At 44.8% G+C, this 23,447-nt stretch overlaps 2 protein-coding genes and 1 pseudogene across 2 annotated transcripts in view; all 3 read right to left on the bottom strand.

Annotated features, from left to right (window-relative positions):
- Positions 1-228: 228 nt before the first annotated feature.
- LOC142210251 (uncharacterized) overlaps positions 229-23,447 on the bottom strand; it is a 180,963-nt gene continuing 157,744 nt past the window's right edge. Inside the window, exon 13 of the mRNA XM_075279287.1 lies at positions 229-1,449. Within this exon, the coding sequence (XP_075135388.1) occupies positions 293-1,449 (1,157 nt within the window). The 3' untranslated portion in view covers positions 229-292. The remainder of the gene's footprint in view (positions 1,450-23,447) is intronic.
- Positions 4,018-4,142, bottom strand: LOC142210917 (U2 spliceosomal RNA; annotated as a pseudogene).
- LOC142209070 (oocyte zinc finger protein XlCOF29-like) lies at positions 6,520-13,327 on the bottom strand. Its single transcript, XM_075278013.1, has 6 exons — positions 13,302-13,327; positions 9,530-9,646; positions 7,382-7,561; positions 7,177-7,300; positions 7,002-7,093; positions 6,520-6,651 (listed from the first exon to the last, which is right to left on the bottom strand). The coding sequence occupies exons 2-6, from the start codon at positions 9,605-9,607 to the stop codon at positions 6,520-6,522; spliced, it is 606 nt and encodes a 201-aa protein (XP_075134114.1). The 5' UTR covers positions 9,608-9,646; positions 13,302-13,327.

Below are 23,447 nucleotides of genomic sequence, written 5' to 3'. Positions count from 1 at the left end.
TTTGAAATTTATTTTTTTTTGTAATTTATTTTATGCTCTCCCGTATATGTACTCTCCTGATTGCATTCTCTGTTTTCTTATATCACCTTCAATAAAGCGAGTTTAAAAAAAGAAAAATGTAAAAGTTATTGTAGTCAAAATATTTGGTTTTAATAGTGCAAGCTTAAAAAAACGTAAAACCACGTTATAAGTTAAACATTTCCCACATTCTGAACGTAAAGACTTCTCTGATGCATAACATGAACTTGATGAATTTCTTTTTGTTGACTATCCACAACATTCAATTTTCTGATCATGAACGTGGTTTCCCCCTGTGACTTTTCTCATGTCTAATAAGACCTGATTTCCAAGCAAAACATTTCCCACATTGTGCACATGAATATGTATTCTCCCCTGTGTGAATTATCTTATGCGTCATAAGACTTGATTTACTTGTGAAACATTTCTCACATTCTGAACATGGAAATGGTTTTGCCGTTGTGTGAGGTTCCCCCTTCGTTTGACTTTTCTCATGTTTAACAAGACATGCTTCCCGAGCAAAACATTTCCCACATTGTGCACATGAATATGGCTTCTCCCCTGTATGAATTCTCTGATGTACCACAAGCACTGATTTCTGTTTGAAACATTTCCCACATTGTGCACATGAATATGGCTTCTCCCCTGTATGAATTCTCTGATGTACCACAAGCTCTGATTTCTGTGTAAAACATTTCCCACATTCTGAACATGAATATGGCTTCTCCCCTGTGTGAGTTCTCGCATGTACCACAAGATTTGATCTCTGTGTAAAACATTTCCCACATTCTGGACATGAATATGGCTTTTCCCCTGTGTGAGTTCTCTGATGTATCGCAAGCTTTGATTTCTGTGTAAAACATTTCCCACATTCTGAACATGAATATGGCTTCTCCCCAGTGTGAGTTCTCTGATGTATCACAAGCTCTGATTTCTGTCTAAAACATTTCCCACATTCTGAACATGAAAATGGCTTATCCCCTGTGTGAGTTCTCGCATGTATAGCAATATATGATTTTCTTTTAAAACGTTTCCCACATTCTGCACATGAATATGGCTTCTCCCCAATGTGAAAATTCTGATGTCTCACAAGCTCTGTTTTCAGTCTAAAACATTTCCCACATTCTGAACATGAATATGGCTTCTCCCCAGTGTGATTCCTCTGATGTCTCACAAGAACTGCTTTCAGTCTAAAACATTTCCCACATTCTGAACATGAATATGTCTTCTCCCCAGTGTGAATCCTCTGATGTATCACAAGCGCTACTCTCACTCTAAAACATTTCCCACATTGTGCACATGAATATGTCTTCTCCCCAGTGTGAATCCTCTGATGTCTCACAAGAACTGCTTTCAGTATAAAACATTTCCCACATTCTGAACATGAATATGGCTTCTCTCCAGTGTGAATCCTTTGATGTATCACAAGCTCTGCTTTATGTCTAAAACATTTCCCACATTCTGAACATGAATATGGCTTCTCCCCTGTGTGAGTTCTTCGATGCCTAACACCCGTTCTGCTTCTTTTATCTTGTGACACAGACTGTGATGGATCAGAAGATGGGGCCTGTGTAAAAGGATCAGATGATAGACCTTTGCTGTGAAGAGCTGAGGTTATATCTGGAATAATGGCATGTTCGTCATATATATCTTGTGTGATACCACCGTCATCTGCATTATAATCAGAAGATATCATATGTTCCTCTGTGCTCTTGGTACAGTCATCTGCCAAAAAGAAAACGGATTTTATAATGTATGACTATTATATCATTAGCAGTACATCGAGATTTTATAGCATTTCTATATAAAAATGTCCATACATAGATTATGCTCTGATCACATAAGTATTATTATTTCTCCTGTTTTGCTCCATTATAGGAGTAACTAACAGGGAAAATAACTGAAACATTGGTTACCTAATCCATTGCCATGACAGCTAGAAGCTCATTGAAGCCTCCCAGGCCTGTCTTTGTATTTCCAGCCTGTAATGCAGTCATTTTGCAATACACTGGTTTGTGGGTGGCAAACTCAAACGATTTGAAAAATTCATAGCAGACCCGTGTAACAGGCTAGAGTATACCCTCAGGCCAGACTATACCCGAGGTTAAAGTGGCCTAGGCTAGATTATACCCCGGGTATATTTGGCCTAGGCCAAACTATACCCCGGGGTGTAAAATAGCCTAGGCCAAACTGTAACAGGCCAGAGTATACCATCAAGCCAGACTATAACCAGGGTTAAATTGGCCTAGGCTAGAATAAACGTAGAAAATAAAGGCAATGATACACTCCCCTCACAGACTTTTTTATTTACTTCAACCAGAAAAAAACCCTGAAGTGTCATATACTAATCAGATGCCAAGCGGAGAAAGGAAATTCAAAAACTGACCCAGGCCACAGTATACTGTGGGGATAAACTTTATACCTGGGGGTATAAAATAGTCGAGGTCAGACTATATTTCTCCAGGTCATCATGTTAGCACTTCACTGCTTTTTCTCACCCTCTCTAATTTGTTGAAAAGTGTGCAGATCTGAACAGTAGATGGCGCTGTCCCATCAGTGCATATTTAATTTTATGTGCTATTACTTGCTATGTATGTTTCTCTCTGCTCTCTATGACACCAAACTTTTTCCAATTTTGACAACCATGGGAGACCAACTGTATGACCAGCTTTTGAGATTTTACACTGCAACACAACAAAGGTACCCTCAGTGGACCTATGATCTACCTCCAGAGAAACGTGTCAATGCCAAGTCCCAGTTCAGACAAACAGCAAAGCCATATCGTGCACAAGGAGGAATTGTTTATCATGGGGAAAAGGAGGTTCTCACTAAAAGCAGACTGCCAAATATCCTGAAGGCCTGTCATGACAACCCAATATCTGGGGGCCATTTTGGCAGAGATAAAACTTTAACCAAAATCTCTGACCGTTATTACTGGAAGGGAATGAAGAATGACGTGCACCAATATGTCAAAGCCTGTCATAAATGTTTTGTCATAAATCCCAAAATCACCAAGGAAGCTCCACCACTCAACAGTATACCAGTGCCTGGAAAAGTATGACGCTTAGTCGGGATTGATATGATTTTTTTTTATCGAAGGTCTCCACAAGTGCCAATCAAAAACACCAAGTGCACGAAAAAAGTGTGGGTGTCACACTAAAAAAAACGTGCCCAGGATGCTTGCCAAAAAAACGCACCCTTTCCCTAAAGGGGAGGGAGGTTCCTGACTCAAACTCTTCCCCACAAGGACCAAAAGGTGACCGAGTGGGGTCGAGTATCCGAAAGGGCCATCTGCCGGAGCAGGATGGTCCTACCAACATCCGTTTTCCCCTCGGGCTGCCACCACCAAGGGTACTCAGGATTACCAGTCGCCAAGTTTCTCTCTGGGCTGCCACCACCAGAGATACTCCTTGGCTCAGGCAAAGAGGTCTGCGCCTGCCCTGGTTCCCCAGGACAGGTTGACTGACAGAGGGGAGAGACCCATTACAGGCCTCATCCCCAAACAACCGTCAGGAAGCGTCCCAAAAGGGTACAGCATCCCTTCGTTGACACACAAAAAGGTGACAGAGTGAAAATAAAAAAGTGAGAAAAAACATCTATATAAGTGGTAAAGTGTTCTGTACGAGCCTGGTTTACCGCCAGATCTATAAAAATTACTCCAATGCTGGTAAACCAGGCATTAAGGAGTGGTGTGCTCAAAAGGGTGTAATCTAGTGCCACGCAATAGTGCCTAAATCAGTGGGTTTCCCACGCCCAGTGACTTAAGGCACCCTGGGGGCCACTCAACCCCCAGGGCACGACACCAGAGACCTTCGAGCGCTTCACCGACCCATGGTAAGATCCCCAGGGAGCATCCTGTCCCCCTGGTGGTCGTGTTGACAGCGTCAGTGGCGTTCTGCCAGCCCCCTGCAGTGGTGCCATCACCTCCACTGGCGGAGCCGGTGTACTAACCACGTCCCCCATCAACAACGCCTCAAGTGGTTCTCCATTCAGATCTCCATAGGTTTCGGCCTACTCCTGCTGTGGCCGGTCCCGGACCACGCTCTCCAGCAGTTTCGCCTACTAACTACTTCTGATAAGAACAGATACTACACTTGATCTTAGCCATAAGGCCGAGAAGCGATATGATTGATCCTTTTCAGGAAACATCAAATGGAAACAAATCTATAGTTGCTGCCACTGATCATTTCTCCAAATGGACTGAAGCAACAGCTGTTCCAGATAAGAGCACCAAATTAGTAGCAAATTTGTTATACTCAGTTATTTGTCATCTTGGCTGTATGGAGACTCTGATTAGTGACCAGGGACGAGAGTTTGTAAACTCCATCATTGACAACCTGATGGAGCATTTTCAAACAGATCACCGAATTTCATCTGCATACCACCCACAAACAAATGGCCAGCGGGAACGTGATAACCGAACACTCAAAGAAGCTCTTAGTAAGCTTGTGAATGACCAAGGAAACAACTGGGATCAGTTCATCCCTGGTGTCCTGTTTGCCTATCACACATCTGTGCATGCTTCAACCAAGTTCACTCCATTTGAGGTCATGTATGGACGGAAGGCCAAGCTTCCTATGGACCTTAATCCCTCAAAAAAATGACACTGCGGATCCCATGCCCATTTCAGATGACGCCACCCCTGATGTGCTAAATACACTAACAACCATTCTTCAAAAGCTCCACTCAGATGTCAGTACCAACATCCGCTCTGCCCAGGAACTCCAGAAGTGTGCCTTTGATCGCCGACACAACAGCAACAAAGAAATCACTGCTGGTACCATAGTTTATATCAAGAATCAGCGCCATATTCATCGCATGGGTTCAAAGATGGAACCACGCTGGATTGGACCCTATTTAGTTGTGGAGTCCCTGACCAAGGGACGAGTAAAACTTAAGAACAATAAGACAGGCAAGATACTAAGCAACACCTATCATACCAGCAACCTTAAGATTTACCAGGATGAAGAGACTTCTCCACCACCCCACTCCCATAATGTTTGTCCCAGTGACTCTGCCACACAGAAACACAAGCAAAGTAAGACTTTCAACCTACTACCAAGTTCAAGAAGGAAGTATCTTAGCACCACTCTTGGCCTTATGTTTAGTAGGGTTGTATACTATGGATGCAGAAGGGACCTTAGACAACCACGGCTACATATAAAACCAAAGGTGATGGGAACTGCTTCTTCTGGGCCATCAGCTACATCTTGATAGGAACAGAGGACAACCATTCCCTTCTCAAAGATGAAGTTATCGACCACATGAAAACTGACTTGACAAAAAAACTACAGGACTACTTGAACCAAAATGTGAATGAGTATGTGGACATCTCTGGAATCTCTCGTGACGGAGTCTGGGCAACTGATGCAGAGATCATGGCCACAGCGAATCTGTTGAGCTGCGACATAATCATCTACACAAACGTCGGTGACTCCATGGATTGGTTGACATATCCTGCAAGCTTCAATCTGCGGTCAACAATGGAACATGCACTGTATCTTGAAAATAAGCATGATCATTTCAATGTTGTTATCAGTGTTTAGCTTTAAACGTTAATATTGTTGCAAGGACTTGCTAGACTAAAGGTCCTAATACACAGAACGATTATTGGATTATTTGTTGTCCCAGATAGTTGGACCTTGCATAGCACAATAAGTGACATCGCACATGTGAAATCATATAGAGAAACAAATGTCCATACTCAATGCCCAGCATGTCCTGGTCCTCCGCCATGTCTCTGCCAACCACCATTTATCGCTTCTCTGGCTGCAGCTTTTGAATTTTATTCAGTTTCCTATCTCCGTGGGACTTCCAGGGCGCCTGATCAGTGCAAGACACATCATGCACTGATCAAGTGAATCATAAACATTCGCCCCATGTAAAACCACCTTTACAAGTTTACGTTCCGGATGTTATAACTTTTCTTATAATATTAGCATTCAAGTTTTTCTGGTTAAGGTACCAAGTCTATGAAGGTGGGGGGGGGGGGGGGGAATCAATATCCTCCCTTATTTTCTACACCAGGTGTAGAAATTAAGGGCAATGATACCCCAATTCCCTCAATGCTAATGATTTCATTGGGGTATAATATGACCTGAAAGGTATAAATTGGCCTAGGCCACTTTAACTCCAGATTCCATGTTAGATAGGTACAATCTGGCCTGGAGGGGTATAGTTTGGCCTAGGCCAAATAATACCCGGGGTTAATCTGGGACAGGGTGGCTGCATTCACACAGAGTAACGCCAGGCGTCATTTGTGTGTAATTTGTGTGTCTTTTACGGCCGTCATAAAAAGTTTACATAGAGTTCTATAGGAAAAGACGCCTGTCATTTACGGCCGTCATTTACGGCCGTCATTGTAATGACGGCCGTAAATGACGGCTGTAAATTACGGCAGTCTTTTCCTATAGAACTCTATGTAAACGTTTTATGACGGCCGTAAAAGACACACAAATTACACACAAATGACGCCTGGCGTTACTCTGTGTGAATGCAGCCTTACTCTGGCCTGTTACACCGGCTCATTATAAAGCATTTCCTCATCTCTAGTAACTGCTCACCTGTAGGAACGTTCTCTTTACACTCCTCATTGCTCCTCACATAGGTCTCTCCAGCATTAATATTGTTGAGCTGTGAAAGAAATATTGTAAAGGTCACCAGATGGATGGAGAAGTCACGTGGGATGTTTTATAGGAGAAGAAAAGATCATTCATTATCATGACCACCAAAAATGACAGCAGGAGATATCTGACCCAGTAGCTGCAGGTCTCCTGGATAAATCCACCATGTTGGTTTCTTATTCCAACCAGCATCCTCCATAGCCAGAAAACTGAGAAGATCCAGACAACACGTCATGTCTATGGTCAGCTTTATCTGCCATCTCCACAAATAGAAAATATCTAATACTGTGGGATAAAACCAGACTGACCACGAGACCTTCACAGCCCTTCTACATGTCATGTCACCTTATCTCCATCTACCTGATCATCCTGGTGGACATTTCCTTCCTTACAGTCCTGTGGTAGAAGAGGACTGGGACATCTCTCCGGTGATGTTCTCTTACCGGATGGAACTGGAGGAAACACATACAGGGACTGAATTAATTCTTTTCATACAGATAATGAGAGGCCATGTGTATTTAGTCATGTCTATTACCTGCTGATAAGAGGGGCTGCTGATCCTCCATCATCACCTCCTTGTACTGATTCTTGTGTCCTTCTAAATACTCCCACTCCTCCATGGAGAAATAGACAGCGACATCCTGACACCTTATAGGAACCTGACAACACAATGATACAGTCATCACCAGATCCCTCCATAGCGCTCCTGTATAATGCCCCAGCATTCCCAGCACTGTCACCTCTCCAGTCAGCAGCTCAATGATCTGGTTGGTGAGTTCTAAGATCTTCTGTCCATTGATCTCCTCCTGTATCAGGGAGTGAGGTGGAGGCCCCGGGATTGTGCTCAGGGTTCTCCCCAATCCTTCAGATGCAGGAGCCTGACAGTGCCCACTAAAAGTCTTCTTCACTACTGTGTAATCCTGTTTATGGAGAGACACATTAAGAAATATCACTATATACATTCCCAGAGTCTCTCACCTCTCCGGTCATATCATCCAGGGGCGGATCCAGGGCCGGGCGAGCCGGGCAACCGCCCGGGACCTAACAAAATGGTCCCGGTCGGCATGTCCCGACTCCAACTGAGCTCAGCGTTAAAGCAGGAGCTGAGCTCACAGCTCCTGCTTTAAACACCTATGTATTCGGCTCATCGGCGGTAGGATGCCGATGAGCCGAATGCATAGGCGTTTAAAGCCGGAGCTGTCACAGCTCAGCTCCTGCTTTAACGCTGAGCTCCGGCCTCCGGCATTTGTAGCCGCGATGTGATGACGTCATCACATCGCGGTTACAATATGTGTATGAGGGAGAGAGCTGCGAGGGAACAAGGAATGGTGAGTGTGTGTGTGTGTGTGTGCGTGAGTGAGAACGGCATGACAGTGGGATAGATGGAGGAGGGAGAACGGCATGGCACTGGGGCAGATGGAGGAGGGAGAACGGCATGGCACTGGGGCAGATGGAGGGGGAGAACGGCATGGCACTGGGGCAGATGGAGGGGGAGAACGGCATGGCACTGGGGCAGATGGAGGAGGGAGAACGGCATGGCACTGGGGCAGATGGAGGGGGAGAACGGCATGACACTGGGGCAGATGGAGGGGGAGAACGGCATGACACTGGGGCAGATGAAGGGGGAGAACGGCATGACACTGGGGCAGATGGAGGAGGGAGAACGGCATGGCACTGGGGCAGATGGAGGAGGGAGAACGGCATGGCACTGGGGCAGATGGAGGGGGAGAACGGCATGACACTGGGGCAGATGGAGGAGGGAGAACGGCATGGCACTAGGGCAGATGGAGGAGGGAGAACGGCATGGCACTGGGGCAGATGGAGGAGGGAGAACGGCATGGCACTGGGGCAGATGGAGGGGGAGAACGGCATGACACTGGGGCAGATGGAGGGGGAGAACGGCATGACACTGGGGCAGATGGAGGGGGAGAACGGCATGACACTGGGGCAGATGGAGGAGGGAGAACGGCATGGCACTGGGGCAGATGGAGGGGGAGAACGGCATGACACTGGGGCAGATGGAGGAGGGAGAACGGCATGGCACTGGGGCAGATGGAGGAGGGAGAACGGCATGGCACTGGGGCAGATGGAGAACGGCATGGCACTGGGGCAGATGGAGGGGGAGAACGGCATGACACTGGGGCAGATGAAGGGGAGAACAGCATGACACTGGGGCAGATGAAGAGGGGGAGAGAACAGCATGACACTGGGGCAGATGGAGGGGGAGAACGGCATGACATTGGGGCAGATGAAGGGGGAGAACGGCATGACACTGGGGCAGATGAAGGGGGAGAACAGCATGACACTGGGGCAGATGAAGGGGGGGAGAACAGCATGACACTGGGGCAGATGGAGGGGGAGAACGGCATGATACTGGGGCAGATGAAGGGGGGGGAACGGCATGACACTGGGGCAGATGAAGGGGGGAGAACGGCATGACACTGGGGCAGAGACGGGGGGGAAATGAAACTGTGGGCAGATAAAGGGGGAGAATGGCATGAAACTGGGGACAGAGATAGGGGGGGACATGAAACTAGGGGTGGATGAAGGGTGTATATGAAAAGGGGGGGAGATATAATTTACGGGTGACTGTAGGAGGATTATACTGTGTGGAATCACATGAAAATTGAATGAGAATGGGTGGAGTCAACATAAAAGTGGGCGGGGCCTAATTTGCTGCGGCGCGCTGCGCTCGCCGAACGTTTTTTTTCCCTCTTTCTAGTCTTCAACAGTTGGGAAGTACAGGTTAGAAGTGCGAGACCCCCAGTAAGTAGGGCCCCGCCAAAGTCAATTGCCCAGGGCCCCGCAAAACCTGGATCCGCCACTGATATCATCTGTTATTACTATAGATAAGAATGATGTAATGTGACATCATCAGAATCTCTCACCTCTCCAGTAAGCTGGTGCAGGATCTCTAGGGTAATATTTAATAGACTTTCCACCATCTTGTCCTTATCTCTATCCATCCTTGACGAGTCGATCAGAAGATCTCCACCGAGAGGATCCTATATTATACGAACATGATTGGAAGGAAGATAAGTCAATGTAAAATCATATAAAGTCCCATGTAAATATAGACAATTGCTAGAGATAATAAAACTATACTATACACTACATGGTCTTACTTAGAGATCGGCGAACCTCCTGAGATTTGTTTCAGGTTAAACATGATCGGGTAAAACTGGAAGTGAAATTATTATACTGTGGGATCTCTCCACACCCCAGGCTATAATAGATGGAGCCCAGGGGAGGGGTACAAAAGCCAAAACATTTTTTGCCCATGTGATTGTCGTGGCCAAATCACAGGCCTCAGCGGTGACCCAGGCACATGACCTCACCAGGACAGCGCCAGATCCTGTGAGGAGGCCCAAAAGTGCTGAAGGTAGGAGAGTATAAGTTTTATTTTCATCTCCTCCTGGGCCTTCACCTATAACACTCTGGGGTCTGAAGAGTCCCCAAAGTATAATAATTTACCACAATGTATAATGTGGTGGTCACTTAAGTTAGTCTGAGATGGATCCCCAATTGTTTGGATTTGTTGAAACTTTATTTTTTTTTAATTTCCCCCCAAAATTAATTAATAAGTGATATATACCAGAAAATAGCGCCATACAGTGGAGAAGTAAAATAGTTCTGGCTGTTGGAATACAATAATGTAATGGATCGGTAATAAAGGAGAAAGGAAGAGACTGCAGCCCCATCAGTGTCCTTTCCAATGCAGATGGAGACAATAGTGAAGGACTATTCAGTCCCTGTCTGTCCGCGCAGCAGAGGTGATGTAGTGACATTGTACCGGAAACAGAGATCATAGAGGACTGCGAGGAACAGGGTGACGGGAGTATTGCTTCTTTTATAATTTATGCATTTTTTTTAGTGGGGAAGACAATATACTGCAGGGAGCACAATGAGGGGGCATTATACTGTGGAAACCAAAATGGGGGGCATTATACTGCAGGGAGCACAATGAGGGGGCATTATACTGTGGAAACCTCAATGGGTGGGGGGCATTATACTGTGGAAACCTCAATGGGGGCATTATACTGTGGAAACCTCAATGGGGGACATTATACTGTGGAAACCTCAATGGGGGGCATTATACTGTGGAAACCTCAATGGGGGGTATTATAATGTGGAGATCTCAATGGGGGGGCATTATACTGTATGGGAGGATCTCAATGAGGAGGAATATTATACTAACTGGGACATTATACTGTGGGGAACATAATAAGGAGAAGATTGTACTTTAGGGGCTACAAGGGACATTATATAATGTGTTGACCACAAGGGAGCACATGACCATGTCTGGGCTACTAAAAGGGCAAATGATGTGGCTCAGTAATCTTGACAATGACAGTGACTAATATAAATAATAATAATAAATTTTATTTATATAGCGCCAACATATTCCGCAGCGCTGTACAATTTGTAGGGTTCAATTTCAGACAGAAAGATACATTACAAAGAAAGTCATTTCACACACTGTGACTGAGGGCCCTGTTCGCAAGAACTTACAATCTATAAGGTAGAGGGGGTGACACAAGAGGTAGCAGGGGCGGCATTGCATATGCAGAGGTCAGACACATTTGTAATAGAGGTGACTGTCATTACACAAACTTAAAACTTTATGAGCCATCACCAGTCATGTTCTGTAACATGTGGAAGGAGCTTGGACCTATAAAGTTAGCCTGAGATGGCATCATATCATGTGGGAAAATGTAGGTGCGGGGACAGAGGAGGGTTAAATTTTGGGGATTCTAATTATAGTACGGAAGGGTTTACGTTAGAAATTGTGATCGGCTTGTCTGAAAAGATGCATCTTTAGTTTGCGTTTAACGCTGTAGAAATTGGGAGTTAAACTGATTTTCCTGGGTAGAGCATTCCAGAGAAGTGGTGCAGCTCGGGAGAAGTCTTGTATACGAGCGTGGGAGGTTCTGATAATAGAGGATGTAAGTGTTAGGTCATTCAGTGAACAGAGAACACGGGTTGGGCGGTAGAAAGAGATGAGGGAGGAGAGGCGCAGAATTATGGAGAGCCTTGTGGATGAGGGGAATAACTTTATACTTTATTCTATAATGAATAGGCAGCCAATGTAACGACTGTCACAGACCGGAGGCATCGCTGTAGCATCCAGACTGGTAGATGAGCTTGGCCGCTGCATTCAGAATAGATTGTAGAGGAGAGAGTTTAGTGAGGGGAAGACCGATTAGTAAGGAGTTACAGTAGTCAAGGCGAGAATGAATCAGAGAGACAATAAGTGTCTTTAATGTATCTCTGGTAAGGAAAGGGTGTATTCTGGAGATGTTTTTGAGGTGGAGGGGACATGAATGTGCGAGTGATTCAATATGAGGGGTGAAAGAAAGGTCTACGTCAAACATGACCCCGAGGCAGCAGGCATACTGCCTAGTAGTTATAGTAAGGCCTGAGACTGCAATGGATATATCAGGGACAGATCTATTAGATGTGGAAACAGTAGTAGTTCAGTCTAAGAGAGATTTAGTTTCAGATAGAGCGAGGACATGATATTAGAGACCGCAGAAAGACAGTCACTGGTGTTCTGTATGAGTGCAGGGGTGATGTCACGGGAAGATGTGTATAATTTGGTGTCATCAGCATAAAGATGGTACCTGAAGCCAATTTTGGTGATGGTTTGTCGAATGGGGGCTGTGTAGAGAGAAAAGAGCAGGGGGCCTAGGACTGAGCCCTGAGGAACCCCAATAGCAAGGGAAAGAGGGGAGGAAACAGAGCCCGCAAATGATACACTGAAAGTGCAGTCTGAGAGATAAGAGGAGAATCAGGAGAGCGCAGTGTCATTGAGGCCGACTGAGCGGAGCATAGTGAGGAGAAGTTGATGGTCAACAGTGTCAAAAGCTGCACAGAGGTCCAGAAGAATAAGAAGAGAGAAGTCACCATTGGATTTAACCATTAGGAGATCATTGGAGACTTTTGTGAAAGCCGTTTCAGTAGAGTGCGGAAACCAGATTGTAAGGGGTCAAGCAGAGAGTTAGCAGAGAGATAGCGGATTACATGAGAATAGACCAGGTGTTCCAAGAGTTTAGAGATGAAGGGGAGGTTAGAGACGGGTCGATAGTTAGCAGCACAGGACAGGTCCAGGGAGGGTTTTTCCAATAGCGGAGTTATAACAGTATGCTTGAAGTAGGATGGGAAGATTCCAGAGAGAGAGAGAGGTTAAATATTTTAGTAAGGTAAGTAGTGACAGCAGGCGACAGAGATTGGAGAAGGTGCGAGGGGAAGGGGTCACTACTGCAGGTTGTAGGGTGAGATGAAGAAAGTAGCTGGGAGACTTCCTCTTCTGTAACAGGTTCAAAAGATAAGAATGGACAGTCTGAAGTCCGGTTGGTGAGGGGATCATTACTATGGTAGGTGAGGGGATCATTACTATGGTAGGTGAGGGGATCAGTACTATGGTAGGTGTGGGAATCAATGGCACCTGGGGCTTGGGCAGTTATTTCCTGACGGATCTTATCAATTGTTTCATGGAAATAAGTGGCCAGGTCATCGACACTAAGGTCTGTTAATGGCATCTGCACCTTGGGTGTGAGTAAGGAGTGAAAAGTTTCAAAGACTACACACTATATATATCTCTATATACACAATCTCTATACACACATATTATATATATCTCTATACACACGCACATACCGGCTTCACCTGTACACTTTAGTGTCGAAAAATCTAAAGGACCTGTGATGATGTCACAGTCATGTGATCAGTTACATGTGTGGAAGGAGTGAAGTGATCACATGATGAGGTGTTACATGCATGCTCACTATATACAGGACTGTTATATGGAGCAGGTGTGTGTGTGTGTGTGTGTGTGTGTGTGTGTGTGTGTGTGTGTGTGTGTGTGTGTGTGTGTGTGTGTGTGTGTGTGTGTGTGTGTGTGTGTGTGTGTGTGTGTGTCTCTGTCTCTGTCTGTCTCTGTCTGTCTCTGTCTGTCTGTGTCTGTCTGTGTCTGTCAGTGCGGTGTATATGATGTGTATGTAGCGGAGCTGTGTGTGTATGACGTGTACGTAGCAGAGCTGTGTGTGTATGACGTGTACGGAGCAGAGCTGTGTGTGTATAATGTGTACGGAGCAGAGCTGTGTGTGTATAATGTGTACGGAGCAGAGCTGTGTGTGTATGATACGTATGCGGCAGAGCTGTGTGTGTATGATGTGTATGCGGCAGAGCTGTGTGTGTATGACGTGTATGTAGCAGAGCTGTGTGTGTGTATGACGTGTATGTAGCAGAGCTGTGTGTGTGTATGACGTGTATGTAGCAGAGGTGTGTGTGTATGACGTGTATGTAGCAGAGTTGTGTGTGTATGATGTGTATGTAGCAGAGCTGTGTGTGTATGATGTGAATGTGGCAGAGCTGTGTGTGTATGATGTGTATGTAGCAGAGCTGTAAGTGTATGAAATGTATGAAGCAGAGCTGTGTGTGTATGAAATGTATGAAGCAGAGCTGTGTGTGTATGATGTGTATGTGGCAAAGCTGTGTGTGTATGATGTGTATGTGGCAAAGCTGTGTGTGTATGATGTGTATGTGGCAAAGCTGTGTGTGTATGATGTGTATGTGGCAAAGCTGTGTGTGTATGATGTGTATGTGGCAAAGCTGTGTGTGTATGATGTGTATGTGGCAGAGCTGTGTGTGATGTGTATGTGGCAGAGCTGTGTGTGATGTGTATGTAGCAGAGCCGTGTGTGTATGATATGTATGTAGCAGAGCCGTGTGTGTATGATGTGTATGTAGCAAAGCCGTGTGTGTATGATGTGTATGTAGCAGAGCCGTGTGTGTATGATGTGTATGTAGCAGAGCCGTGTGTGTATGATGTGTATGTAGCAGAGCCGTGTGTGTATGATGTGTATGTAGCAAAGCTGTGTGTGTATGATGTGTATGTAGCAAAGCTGTGTGTGTATGATGTGTATGTAGCAGAGCCGTGTGTGTATGATGTGTATGTAGCAGAGCTGTGTGTGTATGATATGTATGTAGCAGAGCTGTGTGTGTATGATATGTATGTAGCAGAGCTGTGTGTGTATGATGTGTACGTAGCAGAGCTGTGTGTGTATGATACGTATGCGGCAGAGCTGTGTGTGTATGATGTGTATGCGGCAGAGCTGTGTGTGTATGATGTGTATGTGGCAGAGCTGTGTGTGTATGATGTGTATGTAGCAGAGCTGTGTGTGTATGATGTGTATGTAGCAGAGCTGTGTGTGTATGATATGTATGGAGCAGAGCTGTGTGTGTGTGTATGATGTGTATGTAGCAGTCCTGTGTGTGTATAATGTGTACGCAGCAGAACTGTGTGTGTGATGTATATCTAGCAGAGCATTTGTGTGTATGATGTGTACATAGCAGAGCTGTGTGTGTATGATGTGTACGCAGCAGAGCTGTGTGTGTATGATGTGTACGTAGCAGAGCTGTGTGTGTATGATACGTATGCGGCAGAGCTGTGTGTGTATGATGTGTATGTGGCAGAGCTGTGTGTGTGTATGACGTGTATGTAGCAGAGCTGTGTGTGTATGATGTGTATGTAGCAGAGCTGTGTGTGTGTATGTAGCAGAGCTGTGTGTGTGTATGTAGCAGAGCTGTGTGTGTGTATGTAGCAGAGCTGTGTGTGTATGAAATGTATGAAACAAAGCTATGTGTGTATGATGTATACGTAGTAGAGCTGTGTGTGTATGATGTGTACGCAGCAGAGCTGTGTGTGTGTGTATGATGTGTATGTAGCAGTCCTGTGTGTGTATAATGTGTACGCAGCAGAACTGTGTGTGTGATGTATATCTAGCAGAGCATTTGTGTGTATGATGTGTACATAGCAGAGCTGTGTGTGTATGATGTGTATGCAGCAGAGCTGTTTGTGTATGATGTTTATGTAGCAGAGCTGTGTGTGTATGATACGTATGGAGCAGAGCTGTGTGTATGATGTATATGTGGCAGAGCTGTGTGTGTGTATGATGTGTATTTAGCAGAGCTGTGTGTGTATGTAGCAGAGCTGTGTGTGTATGATATGTATGGAGCAGAGCTGTGTGTGTATGATGTGTATGTGGCAGAGTTGTGTGTGATGTGTATGTAGCAGAGCTGTGTATGATGTGTATGTAGCAAAGCTGTGTATGTATGTAGCAAAGCTGTGTGTGTATGATGTGTATGTAGAAGAGCTGTGTGTGTGTGTGTGTAGCAGAGCTGAGTGTGTATGTAGCAGAGCTGTGTGTGTAAGATGTATACGTAGCAGAGCTGTGTGTGTATGATGTGTACGCAGCAGAGCTGTGTGTGTGTGTATGATGTGTATGTAGCAGTCCTGTGTGTATATAATATGTACGCAGCAGAGCTGTGTGTGTATGATGTGTATGCAGCAGAGCTGTGTGTGTATGATACGTATGCGGCAGAGCTGTGTGTGTATGATGTGTATGTAGCAGAGCTGTGTGTGTATGATACGTATGCGGCAGAGCTGTGTGTGTATGATGTGTATGTGGCAGAGCTGTGTGTGTATGATGTGTATGTGGCAGAGCTGTGTGTGTATGATGTGTATGTAGCAGAGCTGTGTGTGTATGATGTGTACGCTGCAGAGCTGTGTGTGTGTATGATGTGTATGTAGCAAAGCTGTGTATGTATGTAGCAAAGCTGTGTGTGTATGATGTGTATGTAGAAGAGCATTTGTGTATGATGTGTAAGTAGCAGAGCTATGTGTGTATGATGTGTACGTAGCAGAGCTGTGTGTATGATGTGTACGCAGCAGAGCTGTGTGTGTATGACGTGTACGCAGCAGAGCTGTGTGTGTATGATGTGTATGTAGCAGAGCTGTGTGTGTATGATGTGTATGTGGCAGAGCTGTGTGTGTATGATGTGTATGTGGCAGAGCTGTGTGTGTATGATGTGTATGTAGCAGAGCTGTGTGTGTCTGAAATGTATGAAACAAAGCTATGTGTGTATGATGTATACGTAGCAGAGCTATGTGTGTATGATGTGTACGCAGCAGAGCTGTGTGTGTGTGTATGATGTGTATGTAGCAGTCCTGTGTGTGTATAATGTGTACGCAGCAGAGCTGTGTGTGTGTGATGTATATGTAGCAGAGCATTTGTGTGTATGATGTGTACGCAGCAGAGCTGTGTGTGTATGATGTGTATTTAGCAGAGCTGTGTGTGTATGATATGAATGGAGCAGAGCTGTGTGTGTGTATGATGTGTATGTGGCAGAGCTGTGTGTGTATGATGTGTATGTAGCAGAGCTGTGTGTGTATGTAGCAGAGCTGTGTGTGTATGATATGTATGTGGCAGAGCTGTGTGTGATGTGTATGTAGCAGAGCTGTGTGTGTATGATACGTATGGAGCAGAGCTGTGTGTGTATGATGTGTATGTGGCAGAGCTGTGTGTGATGTGTATGTGGCAGATCTGTGTGTGATGTGTATGTAGCAGAGCTGTGTGTGTATGATATGTATGGAGCAGAGCTGTATGTGTATGATATGTATGTGGCAGAGCTGTGTGTGTATGATGTGTATGTGGCAGAGCTGTGTATGATGTGTATGTGGCAGAGCTGTGTATGATGTGTATGTAGCAGAGCTGTGTATGATGTGTATGTAGCAGAGCTGTGTGTGTATGTAGCAAAGCTGTGTGTGTATGAAGTGTATGTAGAAGAGCTGAGTGTGTATGTAGCAGAGCTGTGTGTGTATGATGTATACGTAGCAGAGCTGTGTGTGTATGATGTGTACGCAGAAGAGCTGTGTGTGTGTGTATGATGTGTATGTAGCAGTCCTGTGTGTATATAATGTGTATGCAGCAGAGCTGTGTGTGAATGATGTGTAAGCAGCAGAGCTGTGTGTGTGATGTATATTTAGCAGAGCATTTGTGTATGATGTGTAAGTAGCAGAGCTGTGTGTGTATGATGTGTACACAGCAAAGCTGTGTGTGATTTATATGTAGCAGAGCATTTGTGTATGATGTGTAAGTAGCAGAGCTGTGTGTGTATGATGTGTACGCAGCAGAGCTGTGTGTGTATGATGTGTACACAGCAGAGCTGTGTGTGATGTATATGTAGCAGAGCATTTGTGTATGATGTGTAAGTAGCAGAGCTGTGTGTGTATGATGTGTACGTAGCAGAGCTGTGTGTGTATGATGTGTATGTGGCAGAGATGTGTGTGTATGATGTGTATGTGGCAGAGATGTGTGTGTATGATGTGTATGTGGCAGAGATGTGTGTGTATGATGTGTATGTGGCAGAGCTGTGTGTGTATGATGTGTATGTAGCAGAGCTGTGAGTGTATGATGTGTAAGCAGCAGAGCTGTGTGTGTTTGTATGATGTGTATGTAGCAGTCCTGTGTGTGTATAATGTGTACGCAGCAGAACTGTGTGTGTGATGTATATCTAGCAGAGCATTTGTGTGTATGATGTGTACGTAGCAGAGCTGTGTGTGTATGATGTGTACGCAGCAGAGCTGTGTGTGTGTGTGTATGATGTGTATGTAGCAGTCCTGTGTGTGTATAATGTGTACGAAGCAGAACTGTGTGTGTGATGTATATCTAGCAGAGCATTTGTGTGTATGATGTGTACGTAGCAGAGCTGTGTGTGTATGATGTGTACGCAGTAGAGCTGTGTGTGTATGATGTATATGTAGCAGAGCTGTGTGTGTGTATGATGTGTATGTAACAGAGCTGTGTGTGTGTATGATATGTATGTAGCACAGCTGTGTGTGTATGATGTATACGTAGTAGAGCTGTGTGTGTATGATGTATACGTAGTAGAGCTGTGTGTGTATGATGTGTAAGCAGCAGAGCTGTGTGTGTTTGTATGATGTGTATGTAGCAGTCCTGTGTGTGTATAATGTGTACGCAGCAGAACTGTGTGTGTGATGTATATCTAGCAGAGCATTTGTGTGTATGATGTGTACGTAGCAGAGCTGTGTGTGTATGATTTGTACGCAGCAGAGCTGTGTGTGTGTGTGTATAATGTGTATGTAGCAGTCCTGTGTGTGTATAATGTGTACGAAGCAGAACTGTGTGTGTGATGTATATCTAGCAGAGCATTTGTGTGTATGATGTGTACGTAGCAGAGCTGTGTGTGTATGATGTGTACGCAGTAGAGATGTGTGTGTATGATGTATATGTAGCAGAGCTGTGTGTGTGTATGATGTGTATGTAGCAGTGCTGTGTGTGTACGATGTGTATGTAGCAGAGCTGTGTGTGATGTGTATGTAGCAGTCCTGTGTGTGTATGATGTGTATGTAGCAGAGCTGTGTGTGTATGATGTGTATGTAGCAGAGCTGTGTGTGATGTGTATGTAACAGTCCTGTGTGTGTATGATGTGTATGCAGCAGAGCTGTGTGTGTGTGACGTGTATGTAGCAGAGCTGTATGTGTATGACGTGTATGTAGCAGAGCTGTGTGTGTATGACGTGTATGTAGTAGAGCTGTGTGTGTATGACGTGTATGTAGCAGAGCTGTGTGTGTATGACGTATATGTAGCAGAGCTGTGTGTGTATGATGTGTATGTAGCACAGCTGTGTGTGTATGATATGTATGTAGCACAGCTGTGTGTGTATGTAGCAGAGCTGTGTGTGTATGACGTGTAAGCAGCAGAGCTGTGTGTGTGTGTATGATGTGTATGTAGCAGTCCTGTGTGTGTATAATGTGTATGCAGCAGAACTGTGTGTGTGATGTATATCTAGCAGAGCATTTGTGTGTATGATGTGTACGTAGCAGAGCTGTGTGTGTATGATGTGTACGCAGCAGAGCTGTGTGTATGTGTATGATGTGTATGTAGCAGTCCTGTGTGTGTATAATGTGTACGAAGCAGAACTGTGTGTGTGATGTATATCTAGCAGAGCATTTGTGTGTATGATGTGTACGTAGCAGAGCTGTGTGTATGTATGATGTGTACGCAGCAGAGCTGTGTGTGTATGATGTATATGTAGCAGAGCTGTGTGTGTGTATGATGTGTATGTAGCAGAGCTGTGTGTGTATGATGTGTATGTAGCAGTGCTGTGTGTGTACGATGTGTATGTAGCAGAGCTGTGTGTGTATGATGTGTATGTAGCAGAGCTGTGTGTGTATGATGTGTATGTAGCAGAGCTGTGTATGATGTGTATGTAACAGTCCTGTGTGTGTATGATGTGTATGCAGCAGAGCTGTGTGTGTATGACGTGTATGTAGCAGATCTGTGTGTGTATGACGTGTATGTAGTAGAGCTGTGTGTGTATGATGTGTATGTAGCACAGCTGTGTGTGTATGACGTGTATGTAGCAGAGCTGTGTGTGTATGACGTGTATGTAGCAGAGCTGTGTGTGTATGACGTGTATGTAGCAGAGCTGTGTGTGTATGATGTCTATGTGGCAGAGCTGTGTCTGTATGATATGTATGGAGCAGAGCTCTGTGTGTATGATTTGTATGTAGCAGAGCTGTGTGTGTATGACGTGTATGTAGCAAAACTGTGTGTGTATGACGTGTTTGTAGCAGAGCTGTGTGTGTATGATGTGTATGTAGCAGAGAAGTGTGTGTATGATATGTATGGTGCAGAGCTGTGTGTGTATGATGTGTATGTAGCAGGGCTGTGTGTATGACGTGTATGTTTCAGAGCTGTGTGTGTATGACGTGTATGTAGCAGAGTTGTGTTTTGATGACGTGTTTGTAGCAGAGCTGTGTGTGTATGTAGCAGAGCTTTGTGTGTATGATGTGTATGTAGCAGAGCTGTGTGTATGATGTGTATGTAGCAGAACTGTGTGTGTATGACGTGTTTGTAGCAGAGCTGTGTGTGTATGTAGCAGAGCTGTGTGTGTATGATGTGTATGTAGCAGAGCTATGTGTGTATGATGTGTATGTAGCACAGCTGTGTGTGTATGATATGTATGGAGTAGAGCTCTGTGTGTATGATATGTATATAGCAGAGCTGTGTGTGTATGATGTGTATGTAGCAGAGCTCTGTGTGTATGATGTGTATGTAGCAGAGCTGTGTGTGTATGATGTGTATGTAGCAGAGCTGTGTGTGTATGATGTGTATGTAGCAGAGAAGTGTGTGTATGATATGTATGGTGCAGAGCTGTGTGTGTATGATGTGTATGTAGCAGTGCTGTGTGTGTTTGATGTGTATGTAGCAGTGCTGTGTGTGTATGATGTTTATGCAGCAGAGCTGTGTGTGATGTGTATGTAACAGTCCTGTGTGTGTATGATGTGTATGCAGCAGAGCTGTGTGTGTATGACGTATATGTAGCAGAGCTGTGTGTGTATGACGTGTATGTAGCAGAGTTGTGTGTATATGATGTGTATGTAGCAGAGCTGTGTGTGTATGACGTGTTTGTAGCAGAGCTGTGTGTGTATGACGTGTTTGTAGCAGAGCTGTGTGTGTATGTAGTAGGGCTGTGTGTGTATGACGTGTATGTAGTAGAGCTGTCTGTGTATGACGTGTATGTAGCAGAGCTGTGTGTGTATGATGTGTATGTAGCACAGCTGTGTGTGTATGATATGTATGTGGCAGAGCTGTGTGTATATGATGTGTAAATGGCAGAGCTGTGTGTGTATGATATGTATGGAGCAGAGCTGTGTGTGTATGATGTGTATGCAGCAGAGCTGTGTGTGTATGACGTGTATGTAGTAGAGCTGTCTGTGTATGACGTGTATGTAGCAGAGCTGTGTGTGTATGACGTGTATGTAGCAGAGTTGTGTGTATATGATGTGTATGTAGCAGAGCTGTGTGTGTATGACGTGTTTGTAGCAGAGCTGTGTGTGTATGACGTGTTTGTAGCAGAGCTGTGTGTGTATGTAGTAGGGCTGTGTGTGTATGACGTGTATGTAGTAGAGCTGTCTGTGTATGACGTGTATGTAGCAGAGCTGTGTGTGTATGATGTGTATGTAGCACAGCTGTGTGTGTATGATATGTATGGAGCAGAGCTGTGTGTATATGATGTGTATGTGGCAGAGCTGTGTGTATATGATGTGTAAATGGCAGAGCTGTGTGTGTATGATATGTATGGAGCAGAGCTGTGTGTGTATGATGTGTATGGAGCAGAGCTGTGTGTGTATGATGTGTATGTGGCAGAGCTGTGTGTGTATGATATGTATGGAGCAGAGCGCTGTGTGTATGATGTGCATGCAGCAGAACGGTGTGTGTATGACGTGTATGTAGTAGAGCTGTGTGTGTATGACATGTATGTAGCAGAGCTGTGTGTGTATGACGTGTTTGTAGCAGAGCTTTGTGTGTATGTAGCAGGGCTGTGTGTGTATGATGTGTTTGTAGCAGAGAAGTGTGTGTATGATATGAATGGTGCAGAGCTGTGTGTGTATGATATGTATGGTGCAGAGCTGTGTGTGTATGATGTGTATGTAGCAGAGCTGTGTGTATGACGTGTATGTAGCAGAGCTGTGTGTGTATGACGTGTATGTAGCAGAGCTGTGTGTGTATGACGTGTTTGTAGCAGAGCTGTGTGTGTATGTAGCAAAGCTTTGTGTGTATGATGTGTATGTAGCAGAGCTGTGTGTATGATGTGTAAGTAGCTGAGCTGTGTGTGTATAATGAGTATGTAGCAGTGCTGTGTGTGTATGATGTGTATGTAGCAGAGCTGTGTGTGTATGATGTGTATGTAGCAGAGCTGTGTGTGTATGATGTGTATGTAGCAAAGCTGTGTGTGCATGATGTGTATGTAGCAGAGCTGTGTGTGTATGACGTGTATGTAGCAGAGCTGTGTGTGTATGACGTGTATGTAGCAGAGCTGTGTGTGTATGACGTGTATGTAGCAGAGCTGTGTGTGTATGATGTCTATGTGGCAGAGCTGTGTCTGTATGATATGTATGGAGCAGAGCTCTGTGTGTATGATTTGTATGTAGCAGAGCTGTGTGTGTATGATGTGTATGCAGCAGAGCTGTGTGTGTATGACGTGTATGTAGCAAAACTGTGTGTGTATGACGTGTTTGTAGCAGAGCTGTGTGTGTATGATGTGTATGTAGCAGGGCTGTGTGTATGACGTGTATGTTTCAGAGCTGTGTGTGTATGACGTGTATGTAGCAGAGTTGTGTTTTGATGACGTGTTTGTAGCAGAGCTGTGTGTGTATGTAGCAGAGCTTTGTGTGTATGATGTGTATGTAGCAGAGCTGTGTGTATGATGTGTATGTAGCAGAACTGTGTGTGTATGACGTGTTTGTAGCAGAGCTGTGTGTGTATGTAGCAGAGCTGTGTGTGTATGATGTGTATGTAGCAGAGCTATGTGTGTATGATGTGTATGTAGCACAGCTGTGTGTGTATGATATGTATGGAGTAGAGCTCTGTGTGTATGATATGTATATAGCATAGCTCTGTGTGTATGATGTGTATGTAGCAGAGCTGTGTGTGTATGATGTGTATGTAGCAGAGCTGTGTGTGTATGATGTGTATGTAGCAGAGAAGTGTGTGTATGATATGTATGGTGCAGAGCTGTGTGTGTATGATGTGTATGTAGCAGTGCTGTGTGTGTTTGATGTGTATGTAGCAGTGCTGTGTGTGTATGACGTGTATGTAGCAGAGCTGTGTGTGTATGATGTCTATGTGGCAGAGCTGTGTCTGTATGATATGTATGGAGCAGAGCTCTGTGTGTATGATTTGTATGTAGCAGAGCTGTGTGTGTATGATGTGTATGCAGCAGAGCTGTGTGTGTATGACGTGTATGTAGCAAAACTGTGTGTGTATGACGTGTTTGTAGCAGAGCTGTGTGTGTATGATGTGTATGTAGCAGAGAAGTGTGTGTATGATATGTATGTAGCAGAGCTGTGTGTGTATGACGTGTTTGTAGCAGAGCTTTGTGTGTATGTAGCAGGGCTGTGTGTGTATGATGTGTTTGTAGCAGAGAAGTGTGT

This window comes from Leptodactylus fuscus, chromosome 6 (assembly GCF_031893055.1).
Source record: "Leptodactylus fuscus isolate aLepFus1 chromosome 6, aLepFus1.hap2, whole genome shotgun sequence".
In the NCBI taxonomy this organism is placed as follows: domain Eukaryota; kingdom Metazoa; phylum Chordata; class Amphibia; order Anura; family Leptodactylidae; genus Leptodactylus; species Leptodactylus fuscus.
This window is presented reverse-complemented; position numbering and strand designations above follow the sequence as displayed.

Excerpts from the sequence above, each read along its gene's own strand:
- LOC142209070 (XM_075278013.1), bottom strand. The coding sequence starts at position 9,607 with ATGGATAGAGATAAGGACAAGATGGTGGAAAGTCTATTAAATATTACC. Across the intron at positions 7,301-7,381 it reads TTGAGCTGCTGACTGGAGAG|GTTCCTATAAGGTGTCAGGA; the intron begins GTGACAGTGCTG and ends TTGTGTTGTCAG. Across the intron at positions 6,652-7,001 it reads ATGTCCACCAGGATGATCAG|CTCAACAATATTAATGCTGG; the intron begins GTAGATGGAGAT and ends TTTCTTTCACAG.